Source organism: Hyperoodon ampullatus, assembly GCF_949752795.1.
Source record: "Hyperoodon ampullatus genome assembly, chromosome: 14".
Classification (NCBI taxonomy): Eukaryota; Metazoa; Chordata; class Mammalia; order Artiodactyla; family Ziphiidae; genus Hyperoodon; species Hyperoodon ampullatus.
In genome coordinates, this window is record NC_136927.1 from 44,873,947 (window position 1) to 44,887,101 (window position 13,155).

At 42.9% G+C, this 13,155-nt stretch overlaps 2 protein-coding genes across 2 annotated transcripts in view; both read right to left on the minus strand.

The window, feature by feature from the left end:
* The window catches only part of SEPTIN14 (septin 14), a gene marked incomplete at both ends in the record, with an annotated part of 572,766 nt that overhangs the window by 122,685 nt on the left and 436,926 nt on the right, over window positions 1-13,155 (minus strand). The gene's annotated exons all lie outside the window — the stretch shown is intronic.
* On the minus strand, window positions 3,224-8,652 carry PSPH (phosphoserine phosphatase; the record flags this gene model as incomplete). Its single annotated transcript, XM_079718663.1, has 5 exons — window positions 8,501-8,652; window positions 7,472-7,606; window positions 6,857-7,002; window positions 5,715-5,863; window positions 3,224-3,331 (listed from the first exon to the last, which is right to left on the minus strand). Exons 1-5 carry the CDS (start codon window positions 8,638-8,640, stop codon window positions 3,224-3,226), a joined length of 678 nt encoding a protein of 225 aa, XP_079574789.1. The 5' UTR covers window positions 8,641-8,652.

Genomic DNA, 13,155 nt, shown 5'->3' on the forward strand with positions numbered 1-13,155 from the left:
GTCCCTTCAGCTCTGAATTTCTGTAACTGGCTCTTCATGGTGGCACAGGAAGCAGTGGGAGAGAGAGGGTATAGCAAGCTCTGGCACAGAAAACCTGCAGTTTAGCACCAGCTACTCTACTGATTAGATGCTCAGAGCATGTTTGCAGCATGTGAATGAAAACTATATGAAACTGCTTTGTAAACTACTTAAAGAAAAATGGTAGAATTACTAGTAAAGGTAATCTAGCTATTCAGAACTGAAAAAAAAAATTGCTGGGAACAGGGAATTTTCACTTACAAAATGGCATGGACTTGTAAATGAAACAAACCCTGCAGAGGTCAGGAATCTTCTATCATACACTGGTGTATTCAGGTCCAGAGAAACAGAACCAATAGGATATCTAGATATAGATATATTTAGGGGGAGTGAGGAAGGAAGGACTGGGAGTTTGGGATTAGCAGAGGCAAACTATTATATATAGGATGGATAAACAACCAGGTCCTATTGTGTAGCACAGGGAACTATATTCAACATCCTGTGACAAACCATAATGAAAAGAATATGAAAAAGAATATATATATATATGTATAACTGAGTCACTCTGCTGTACAGAAGAAATTAACACATTGTAAATCAACTACACTTCAATAAATTTTTTTTAAGATATATTTAAGAGGAGATTTATGATAGGAATTGGCTCATGCCATTCTGGAAGCCAAGAAGTCCCACAGTCTGTTGTCTGCCAGCTGGAGAACCAAGAAACCCAATGGTAAGATTCTGTCCAAGTCCAAAGGCCTGAGAATCAGGGGGAACTGATGGTGTAACTCCCAGCCCGAGGTCAAAGGCCCAAGAACCAGAAGCTCCAGTATCAGAGCAAAAGGTGGGCATCCTACCTCAAAAAGAGAGTGAATTTGCCCTTCCTTCACCTTTTTGTTCCATTCATGTCCCTGACGATGGGGTGATGTCCACCCACATTGGGGAGGGTAATGCGCTTTACCCAGTCTATTGAATCACATGCTAATCTCTTCCAGGAAAACCCTCACAGACACACCCAGAAATAAGGTTTTACCATCTGAGCATCCCTTAGGCCAGTCAAGTTGACACATAAAATTAACCATCACACTGGGCTCAAGAGCTTCCCCAAACTGCCTCATCCACCTGACTCCCCATCCACGGGGCATTCAATATCTCGTGAGTCCAGGATTAGAAAAGCATGGAAGAGGTTAGCACAGTTCTTGGGACATTTCAAACTCACCCCTCCGACACAACAAAGAAGAGACTGTGCCTGCTTCTTTTGTGCAGCTTGTGAGAGCTGGGCAGCCTGGGGGCCGGAGGAGGGGCTGTATAATTGGTATAAAAGGTTCTCTGTGGGTGTCATGATTCCACAGCAGATCAGACTCCTCTGAGCCAAATTCAGCACGCACTCCCCCTGTTCAGGCTGCTGCCCAGTGGAGGGCAGGCTCTGAAGGCCTGGCAGTTAGAACGGACGGCACAGCGTGGTGGCTTTTGCCTCTATGACCCTCAGAATCCTTATGATCAGGTTCAGAAAACTTGAGGAGTGATCTGACCACAAGTCACACTGCTTCTTTTCACATTTTCCAAGGTGTTTTCACATGTTCCTCATGTGATTCTCATAGCCCTGAGGTCAGATATCACTGCCCTATTTTTAACAGACAGGAAGCAAGCGCATAGAAGTTAACCTGCCCACCCGGCTTGCTCCAGCTTATGCACACAGGGTGGTAGCAGAGGCAGAAACAGTTTGAAGCACCGTTCACAGGCCTGGCATGCCTGGCCCTGCCCAGTTTGCACCTCTGAGAGTGCCAACACCACAAAACAGCTTCGAAGAGAGCTGCCAGCAAGCACTCACAATTATGAAACAACTGCCTTGCTGTCTGGGGTATCGGTTAAAGGTTGCCAAACTTATTTCATGGCTCTCCTACAGAAACTTTGATCTGGAAGGAAGCTTGATTCATCTGATTTGATTATTTGGCTAAATAATTATCTGACAATTTGGCCAAATTTGATTATTTGGTTAAATTATAAATTTTTCAAATAACTCCCAATGTTAAACCCTTCCGGCCTTTTCTACTTAACTATCCAATAGTATCCACTCATGGTCTGCCTCTTCCTAAACCTGTGTCTCTGTCTTCTCCCCCGCTTTCCCATCAGGGAGAGAATATAATCTCCTACTTTCAAAGCATGTTCTGAAATGTCCCTTTCAAGGCGCTACTCAGAATAAACATGAACCTGGGCTTTCAGGTCCTCCCAAGCCCTCTGTAAGAAAGAAATGGTTCATATATGTTCTGAGGAGTTATTTCTTAATCCATTTAAGGGAAAACACTCATCTTCATTTGGGGCGAGTAAAACTTGTTTTCAGTTTTCCTAGTTCATGTGATTATCAAATATCCATTTTTTAAGGTCAGTACTTTTGTTTAAGGCGCCATGGTTATCTTTTTAAAAAAATCTTTGTAACATTCCCTATATGACAAATACCAAGAGGTAGTAAAAGCACTTCCACCCCTCTGGCCCAGCGCTTCCCTCAGTGGCGGGGGCTGAGTGGTGGATTCACTGTGACAAGCACTCTGCCCTGTGCTCAGGAGGGTCTCGACTCCTTGGTTCCTTGCCCAGAGGTCGTTTCTACTCAAACACTTAAATACTTGAATTACTGGATACTGAAATACATGATAGGCAGAATTAAAAATTCTACAAATCGGGAATTTTCTGGCGGTCCAGTGGTTAGGACTCAGTGCTTTCACTGCTGAGTACCTGAGTTCAATCCCTGGTCAGGGAACTAAGATCCCACAAGCTGCGTGGTGTGGCTCAAAAGAAAAAAAAAAAATCTACAAATCTGCTCTGATATGTGGATAAACTTTTATTTATATATAAAGGGAAAACCAATTTCACTTAAAGCTGCCTAATCCATATTTCCAATAATGAAGGTGTTTAATTTACTATCCACCTTCAAAAGCCTTCAAATAAAATATAGCTAGGAAAATACATAAAGAATTCAAATTATAAAACTCTCCAGGTAATTAAATGGTCATAATAATTCCGGAACTACAGTTAAAAAAAAAAAGAACCACAATGTTCTATGAGCCCTAACTATAGTTTACTTGGAAGTACAGATAGTCAGTACTATTTATATATTAAGTCCTCATATGCAATTGGAAGCAAACAGTATCAAACTGTATAACTTTTAAAAATTAACCTGAAGTTGTGATGAACTGTATAAAAACTGATCTTATTCTTCCAGTTCTCCCAAAAGCTCTACAAAATCAGTGATGTACCATTCCGAGTTGTCCTTTACTTGTTGCCTGATCACATTTCCTCCAAATCCAATGAAAACATCCTAAGAAGAGAACAAAAGGGAAATAGTTTAAAAGAGAGAGAGAGAGATACAGCAGCAGCCTAGGGCAGTAAGTGTTGTTTAAAAGAATAAACTCTGTGCAAAGAGAGGTGAGCCCAGCCTCACCTGGGGCACCTCCCTCCCCAGCTCCCCGCGAGCCTCCCCTCATCCTACCCCAAGAATGAATGAGTCTGACCACCACTGCTGCAGATGCATTCAGCTGGACATTGTGGGCTTCAGGAGAACTGAAGCCCTCTTAAAACCGAGACAATTGCTTACAAAAATAAAACCACACCAGGTGGTAAACATCTGAGTTCTAAACTAGGTGGCAATCACATCCAGGCCAGACAATTTCAGAGACAGAAGATCAAAGAGAAGCCTGTGGTGCCGTGGAAATGCCCGAGGCCTGGAATCAGGACCAGAGCAGGTATCTCCCGGCTGGGCGGGCGTCCTGGGTGAAACTGAGGGACCTCCCTCCCAGGAGGGCATGTTATTCTGGGCTGAAGGAGATGACAACCCCAGAGTATGTTAGCAGCACTCTATTTTTCACTGGTAGAATTATTTAAAGTTACATTGTTTCATTCATATCTGCTCAGTGACACCTTCTTTTAGTCAATTATCTTTTTAAATGGTATTTTCTCTTTTTCTGCCAGCCTACAGACACAATATACACTAATTTAGAAGTACAAAATTCTCTTACTTGACCTTTGTCTTCATTTTTATTTTCATACCAAACAAGGTGGGGGGGGGGAATAACTAGATGCTTCCCTTCTAGTTAAATTTAGCCTCCTCCTAACTGAGCTCCCTGCCTCTGCTGCAGCCCTTTCTGCATGCCAGCACCAACTCAGCTGTCCTAACACACTGACTTGTTCCTTCTCGGTCCAGAAGCCTTCCAGGGCTTCCCAGGACCCAAAGGTAACACCAGAGTGCCTGGTAGGTGGAGTCTTCTTCTCTTGCTGAAGAGAAAGCTCCCTCGTGCCTAGGACCATGCTAGTACATCCTTACTGTGCTCTGCTGCTTCCCCTCCCTCTAGAAATTCCACACACACACACACCCCGCCAAGTCCTGCCAGACCTCCACATGGAGGCTGCTAACCGTCCTTTAGGGCACAGATTCCTCTGACCACCTTCCAGGGCTACACACCTGCATGCACACCACTTTCTCTTGGTTCAGTCAGGCTGTATCATTTTCTGACTGGTAAGGTCATCTGGAATTTGTAATTTTGCTCTTTCTGGACACCGGGATTGGGGGCCCCCTGAGAGAACCCTGTATTTTATGCCTAGCTATTCAACTAGCCCGGCGTTCACTACTTAGTCGACCCCAACATCGGCTACAAATCATCTAAGAATGTGCTATCTCGAACTGACTCAAGTAGTGTTAGAAGGATCCCAAAAGATTCTTTAACCACGAATGCTTAATCATTGACAGAGAAAGATGCTATTTTTAGATCTCAGGAAACTAGGTAGTAAAACGTTCACCACTATATTTTTGGTTCAGTTTTTCTTAAGTTAGAACAAGACAATATAGTCAAAGTCCTACGTGAAATGGACATGTGATAAGTTAAGATATTGGCTTAACTTAAGATAAGTTAAGATATTGGCTATATAGCATTTGTTTCCTGCTAGTCTCAGAAAACAATGTTAATTCAGAATAATAAAATTCCTTAATATGGGTGTGGTATCAAACCTCCCTGAGCCTCAATTCCCTGATCAGTAAAAAGGAGAAGATAATACTTTTACCTCACAGGGCTGTTATGAGGATTAAATGAGATAACATATGAGGAAATAGTTTATCAAAAATAAAACATTAAAATTTTGGTTATAGTAATAAGAGCTGCATTATTTGTGGAAATGAAGCCAAACCTTGTTGAGCACATACTTGGGCTAAGAGGTGGCAGCCATCCTGCAGGGACAGGGGTCTTTGAAAGTTTTAAAAGGTTTTTAAGTTCCTTATTTGCAACCCTCCTTGGGTTTGCAAAAAGTCAATTAATATATTGAAATTGAATTTGTTTTATTTATTTTGGCTTTTTATTTTAGGCTGATAAAGGTTTTTGTTTAACTCTCACAAATTGTACTGAGTTCTAAGTCAGCTGTCAACAGTAAAAGTACAAACACAGGGCCTCCCTGGTGGCGCAGTGGTTGAGAGTCCGCCTGCCGATGCAGGGGATACGGGTTCGTGCCCCGGTCTGGGAGGATCCCATATGCCGCGGAGCGGCTGGGCCCGTGAGCCATGGCTGCTGAGCCTGCGCATCCGGAGCCTGTGCTCCGCAACGGGAGAGGCCACAACAGTGAGAGGCCCGCATACCACAAAAAAAAAAAAAAAAAAAAAAAAAAAAAAAAAAAAAAAAAAAAGTACAAACACAAAAAAATTAGTACACAATACATACAGCAGGAGGACAGGCTTCCATGTCTGTAGCTCCATCTCCAATCATGACTATTTTCTTAAAATGAAATTTTTCCTTTAAAAGTTTAATAACTTTTCCTTTCCCACCAGATTCGGCTGTTGGCTGCATCTCATCAAAACCTGCATATTCACCTTAAAAGAGCCATTAAAACAGTGTTAAAGATCCACAAGATTGTATCAGTAGGGCCAGCCTTTTGCATAGATGATAGCCTCACCTTCAAGTCACTCACAAAGCTAAAAACAGCCTTCAGTAAAGTGACACAGCCTGGACTTCCACACTTATTCCTCAGAATGAACAAGCTTTGCTTTTAAATTACAAATACCTCTTGTCAAGGTTACTCCTTTAGATGATAAACATCTTGGGGTAAATTAATTTTATCCTCTAAGCTTCCAGTGTCATAATTCTCAAAACTTGTTGAGGTGGCAGAACACCATGAAACAGTAATATATTAATTTAAAACATGTTGATATACAATTTCATCTAAGGAGATTCCAATTTATATTTGATGGATTATTTCCATTCTTACAGTAATTACCACACTTATTCTCTAATGATTTCTATCTATAGACCCTTAAAAAGTGTTCTATTAACACATTTAATTTTTTTTAATTAATATTATTTGGTTTTAAGAATGTCAGCCATCCCTTGACATAACTGGAGACATCTTGAGATGACAGAAAACTACAGCTGTGGCTCTGTGATGGTCCAGAGAGGGGCCAGGAGGTGCCTCCAAAGGCAGCTAAAGTGCAGCCACTTGCTCACAAATTAACTCTCCTTCCTGAATCTAAATTGATTCAGATACATGAGAGCTTTCATAGAACTGAAATATGATGCATAACAAAATAAGTCATGAGGGTTACATAGGAACTAACATTTTACTAAGTACAGACAGTTATATACAGATAGATGATTATATGGATACTGAAGGTAGGAGAGATGATGACCTAAGTTTATTTTGCAGGGCAAACGATACCAAGGTGCAAAAGACATCAGTAAAGTGAACCCTTTACCTCAACATTTAACTCTGATGCCACCTTGCTTGAGTTGCATTCCAATAGACATTACCTAGGATATTGAATACTAAAACAGATAAGAAGGAGAAAATGTTACTATTAAAGACTTACCATTAAAGTAGAATTTCAGCCTGTTGGCAAATACATTGGTTGATGGGATGTTGAGCTTTGAAGCAACATGCTCCACAATGCTCCTAAAGCCTCCAGATATTAGAAAAACCTGAACATTTCGCTCCTGTAGGCGACTTACTAGCTCCCTGAAAAAATAAAAACAAAAAACATATAAAATACCAAATGCTGTTTAATATAAAAGAGAAAACATGAAACATGAAAAGGAAACTCAAATATATTTTTTTCTCCAAATACATTTGCCCAAGGTACATCAGACAAGGTATACTGCCTAATGAATTAATGTTTTATATATGCTTTTCTAAAAGCACTTAGAAATTAGTGGGTGGGGCTTAACTGCTTTAGGAAACCATTCCACAACTCTATTCTGCCCATGGACCCAGAAACACAAGAAGAAGAGGAGGCTTGGGCTCCCCGTGGGGAGAGAGGGAGGGCAGACGTGGGCAGGACCAACTAGCAGACAAGACCATATACAAGTACCGAAGGAACTACAAAGAAGGGAGCTCTAAAGTAATGGTGAGATACCCTCAGGAGGACATGCCCCCAAATGCAGGTGCTGATAGGGAGACAGTGTACCCAGACCGGGGAGCCCCTTACCTTATGCCGGGGGTCAGGTGTGGTGGGTGCTCTGCTATGAGCCTTTGCACCTGTTCCCTGGAGGGCTGAATCAGAGCTAAGCGCTCTGTGAGGGCAGCCTTGAAAGGCACTGCCCCGCCCATGGCTCGCCGTGTCCTAGGAGGAAGACCCAAAAATCAGGCCAGCAAAGTGCTATCTTCGAAGTTTACACGCCTACCCTCCCCCGCTCCTCACAAGGTCCATGCACGAGGAAGGTGCCCCACCATACAACAGACGTGGTACATGGCCATGGGAGTGAGTGAGGCCTGGGATAAACTACTGAAGGTTTGCTTGAGAATCGCATTAATATTTTGAAGCCAAAATAGCCTAAGTCTATTTTGCAGAGCAAATGAGACCAAGGCACAAAAGACATCAGTAAAGAGAGTCCTTTATCCTTTGCATCCACAAATACACCATCCTGTGAGCTAAGAAAACCACATATACTATCCACAGGTACCTGCCTTGGAAGCTGTGAGTGTTTGTAAACCAAGAAAGAAACCAAAGGCCCTGTACTCTTGCATCAAAGGAAGCTGAACATGAAATGGTCCATGACCTAGTGACTGCAGGTGGCACAGGGAGGGCAGGAGGGAGGGAGGGACTCTCACCCAGGCATCCATGGAGAGACTCTGAACCATAACTAGCTTTCTAACAAACCACTAAGGCCACGCTTTCAACCATGACACAAAGCACTGGACCCCTGGAGACCCCCCAGGTCATCTTCTTTGGTTACTTATCGTCATCATTCCCCTGACCAAGCCAAGAGTATGTCATCCATATTTGTTTGTCAGAGGCAACCATATATTTTTTTGCCATAAATATTTGTATAAAGGGATGGTTGGATGATGTACACTACCAAATTCAGCTCTCAGTGATGGAGGAAAAAGCCTAGTGCCCATGTTTCATAGGCAGGGACTAAGATCAGGGAATTGTGGCTCTGGTCCTGCATGTCATCCAAAAGCCACTCTTCTTTTGCAATTATCATTTCGTAAGGTGAATAAATACTGTTCCTACATTTCTGACACAGCATCCTCAACTCCACAGAATTTGGCCAGCTCATCAATTCCTTCTTCTCTGATGACTGTGCTGTCAACATCAAAGCACACTGCATCAGCTGAACAGAAAAGTTTCCTCAACTCTGAATGGGAGACCATCCTGGGAAGAATTTTCCTCCTACAACAGAAAAAGATAAATATAGATAAAAACATAAAATATAGTCATAAAAAGGTCTAATTTTGCCTACGACTGTCAATATATTTTAATTTGTATCAAAGTCAGTGTAGCCCATATATGCATGTCCTCATGGAATCATTCTTTTTTTTTTTTTTTTTAACACAAATTAAGCATCTTCTAAATGTCAGGCTCTGGGGTTACAAAGATTAGCGGGACCCAAACTCTGCTCCCAAGAATTGTCTAGTGAAGGTATCAACTTATAAATATATTTGATGTTCAACCAATATTCAAGGACTTTTGACCTAACAGAGCAATAAGGCAAGGGCTACAATGGAAATGTGCATAAGATACCGTGAGCACACAGAGGAAATGTTGAACCTCGTCTATGAAACAGGGCTTCCAAGAAGTACAGGCATTAAGCTGAATCTTGCAGAGTAAGTGGCCCTCTGAGTGGGTTCTCAAAGGGCAGGGTATCAATTTGGGGTGTGCTGGGAATTAGCAGGGAGGGAGACAGCAGCAAGGAGAGAGGGTAATGTTGGCAGAGGGAAGAGCAAGGGCAAAGGCAATGCAGCAGAAGGATGGATGACATGCTGGAAGCTGCCCAACAGTCCAGTCCAACTGCCAGGCAGTGCACGGGGAGTTAGTGTGGGCCAGGCTCAGGAGTTTGGATTTTAACTTCTAGCTAATGGGAAACCTTGCTTTCCACCTCAGAAGAGAAGTCAGAGCTACACACACACGTGTTAGTCTCTGGTGCAGAGGTGGTAACTGAAGTCACAGCCTGATGGAAGTCACCAGGGAGAGTGGAAAAAGGGAGAAAGAAGAGGCCTGAGGACAGAGCGCAGGAACGGGACATTCAAGTCAGGAGCCTGAGAAGGAAAATGAGAGGGAAAGGTCACGGGAAGAAACTCTGGGAGACCACAGTGCTGCAGAAGCTATGGAGGATAGTTTCAAAAGAATTTTGAGTATTTCTTTCTTTCTTTTTTTTTTTTTTTTAAGAAAGTCACTGGACTAGAATCATGGACGTGAACTAGATCCTAGAGGTCACCCAGACCACTCACCCATCAAAGAGACTAATATGTCATGTACAACGCCACACGGACAATGCAAATCAGCGTAAACAGTGGCTGAAAACAGACTCAAAGGAGTCTGGCCAACCCACTTTGTAACTGATTTCAAACCAATGCATTTGGGGCTTCCCTGGTGGTGCAGTGGTTGAGAGTCTGCCTGCCGATTCAGGGGACACGGGTTTGTGCCCCGGTCCGGGAAGATCCCACGTGCCGCGGAGCGGCTGGGCCCGTGAGCCATGGCAGCTGAGCCTGCGCGTCCAGAGACTGTGCTCCGCAACGGGAGAGGCCACAACGGTGAGAGGCCCGCGTACCGCAAAAAAAAAAAAGAGAAACCACGACAGTGAGAAGCCTGCGCACCGCAACAAAGAGTAGCCCCCGCTCACCACAACTAGAGAAAGCCCACACAAAGCTACGAAGACCCAACACAGCCATAAATAAATAAATAAATAAATAATCAATCAATCAATCAATCAATCTCCCCCCAAAAAACCCCAATGCATTTGGCAGAATGATCTGGTTCAAAGTTGACCTGGAAAAAAAAATCTTTTAAGCCAGGGGTCAGCAAACTACAGCCAGTAGGCCAAATCCAGCCTGCCACTTATCTTTGTACAGCCTACGAAGAATGACTTTTTTACCTTTTAAGTAGCGGGAAAAAATAGAAGAATAATATTTTGTGAAACATGAAAATTACATAAAATTCAAAATTCAGTGTCCAAAATCAAGTGTTATTGGAACACAGCCATGTTCATCGTTTATGTGCCTATAGCAGCTTCCCCACAACAGACAAGTTGAGTAGCTGCATCAGAGACTGTACAGCCTGCAAAGTCTGAGATATTTACTATCTGGCCCTTTACCAAAAAAAATTGTTGATCCTTGTTTGACCCCTTACAAGAGAGTATTCCAAACAGGAAATGTGAGTTTCATTAGAGACCCAATAAAAATAGGCAAGGGAGGGTACCAGTTAGATAATAGAATCTTAAACTCTTCACTAACATTATCAACCTAAATGTGAATGTCTCCATTCAACAGAAAACTATTCTTAAAAAACATGAATACTAAACACATCTGCTCCTGGTTATCAACAATTTGTTTTTTCCCCCAGCATCATGCTCTTGTTCAAGCTCATCCCTCAACTTAGAGGACTGACTTCCTAGGTTCACAGATCATCAGCTCTTTGAGGCTAAGCTCCTTTGCTGGTTGGTTCTCTTCTGTTCTCTTAATGTTGCAATGGCCCATGGTCCGTCCTTGGTCTTCTCTACCTATACTCACTCCCTAGATGAATTAATTCATCCAGGCTCATGGCTTTAAATGCTGTCTCTATGACAGTAACTCCCAAATGTACAGCTGCAGCTCAGTTTTCTCTCCCAAACTCTAAACTCCAACTACCTACCTGACTTCCACTCAGATGTTTGGTAAACATCCCAAACTGAACTCCCGCTCTTCCCTCCCCCCAGAAAACTGTCATTCTTGCAGCCTTCCTTCTCTCCCTTGATGGCAACTCCATTCTTTAGTTACCCTTGACATTTCTCTTTCTCTCAAATCCCACATCCAAACTTTCAGGAAATGCTGTTGGTTCTGCCTTTAAGCTCTAACTAAAATATGACCACTTCTCACCACATCCACTGCTATCATTCTAGCTTGAGTCACCAATGTTTCTTGGCAAGATTATACCAAAGGCCTCCTAAAAGGTCCCCACCCCAGTATTTGCTCTCGACATAACAGCCAGAGAATCACTGTAAGCTATAAGCAAATCATGCTACACTTCTGGCTCAAAATCCTTCACTGGGCTTCCCTGGTGGCGCAGTGGTTGAGAGTCCGCCTACCAATCAATGCAGGGGACATGGGTTCGTGCCCCAGTCTGGGAAGATCCCACATGCCGCGGAGTGGCTGGGCCCGTGAGCCATGGCCACTGAGCCTGCGCGTCCGGAGCCTGTGCTCCGCAACGGGAGAGGCCACAATGGTGAGAGACCCGCGTACCGGGAAAAAAAAAACAAAAACAAAATCCTTCACTGGCTCCTCATTTTACTAAAAGTAAAAACCAAAGTTCTTATGATTACCTAGAAGGTCTGCCCCCCAACTCTGGCACCACCACCACCATGCCCTCCCCATTACTTCTATGGCCTCATTTTCAACTCCTCTCCCCCTCGTTCACTCTGCTCCAGCCTCGCTGGTCCTCTTGCTGCTCTGCAAATACACCAGGCAAACTCCCCACTTAGGGCCTTTGCTCCAGCTGTGCCCTCGGAGGGAGGGCTCTTCACACGAATACCCACTTGGCCAATTCCCTTGGCAAGAGTTTGCCCAAATGTCAACCTGACCACCCTGTTTACCACTGTAACCACCCCCCAACCTTACCCCCAACATTACTAACCTCCCTCACGATGCCCTACTTCTTTTTACTGTAACATCTCTCATCTTCTAACACACGATAAAGCTTATGTTTATTATGTGTTGTCTATCTGTTCCCACTAGGATGTAAATTTCACAAAAGTAGGATCTTTATCAGCTTTGTTCACTGCTGGATCCTTAAGACTGAGAACGGTATTTGGCATACAGTAGGACTCAGTAATATCTGTTGAATTAAGTGAATGAATAAAGTTCAAATGCCATCTTCACTATTAAGTCTTCCCTGATTCCCCTGAGCTGGAAAAAAATCTCTCCCCAGAACTTCCACAGTACTTCATGTAGATCTGTTTTTTTAAGATATGGAATTGATAATATTCCAACTTATCTTAAATTGAGTTATGTGCATAGCACCTCCACTCTTGGATTGCAAGCTCTTTATACTAAGATCCAAAAATTTCCAAAACACCTATTGTTTTGAACTTCTTTTGAGTAGATGCTCAATTAATTCTGAAGGTTGAATGAATGAATAAATTATAAAATTGTGAATTACATACCTACAACTAACCATTTTTTTAACTTTTTATTGTGGCAAATTTCAAATGCATACAAAAATAGAAAGTATAAATACATGAACTCCATGTATTTATCAACCTGCTTCAACAATCATAGCAAATCTTGCTTCATCAACCCCACTATAAAAGGTTCTGCACCCCATTTCCAACATTGCGGGGGTAGGGCTCCCACACTACCAAGCAATTCTCGGACACCAGCAGGGTATCCTACATTTCAACTCAATTCCAACACTATCTACCCATAGGAAAAGCATCAGATTCCACAGGTTAAGGGTTCAGTCCCACAAGACTGACCCCACTCTACCCCCAACACACACACACACACACACACACACACACACACACACACACACTTCAGATGCCAGTCACAAGTCCAGATTATCACCTGTGCTTCTGACTGACCAGCTATAGACTGGAGGTTCCAACAACCCCCTCCTTGGGTTTGATTAGTTTGTTAGAGTGACTCACAGAACTTTACTAGATTTATTCTAAAAGGATATAACTCAGGAACAGC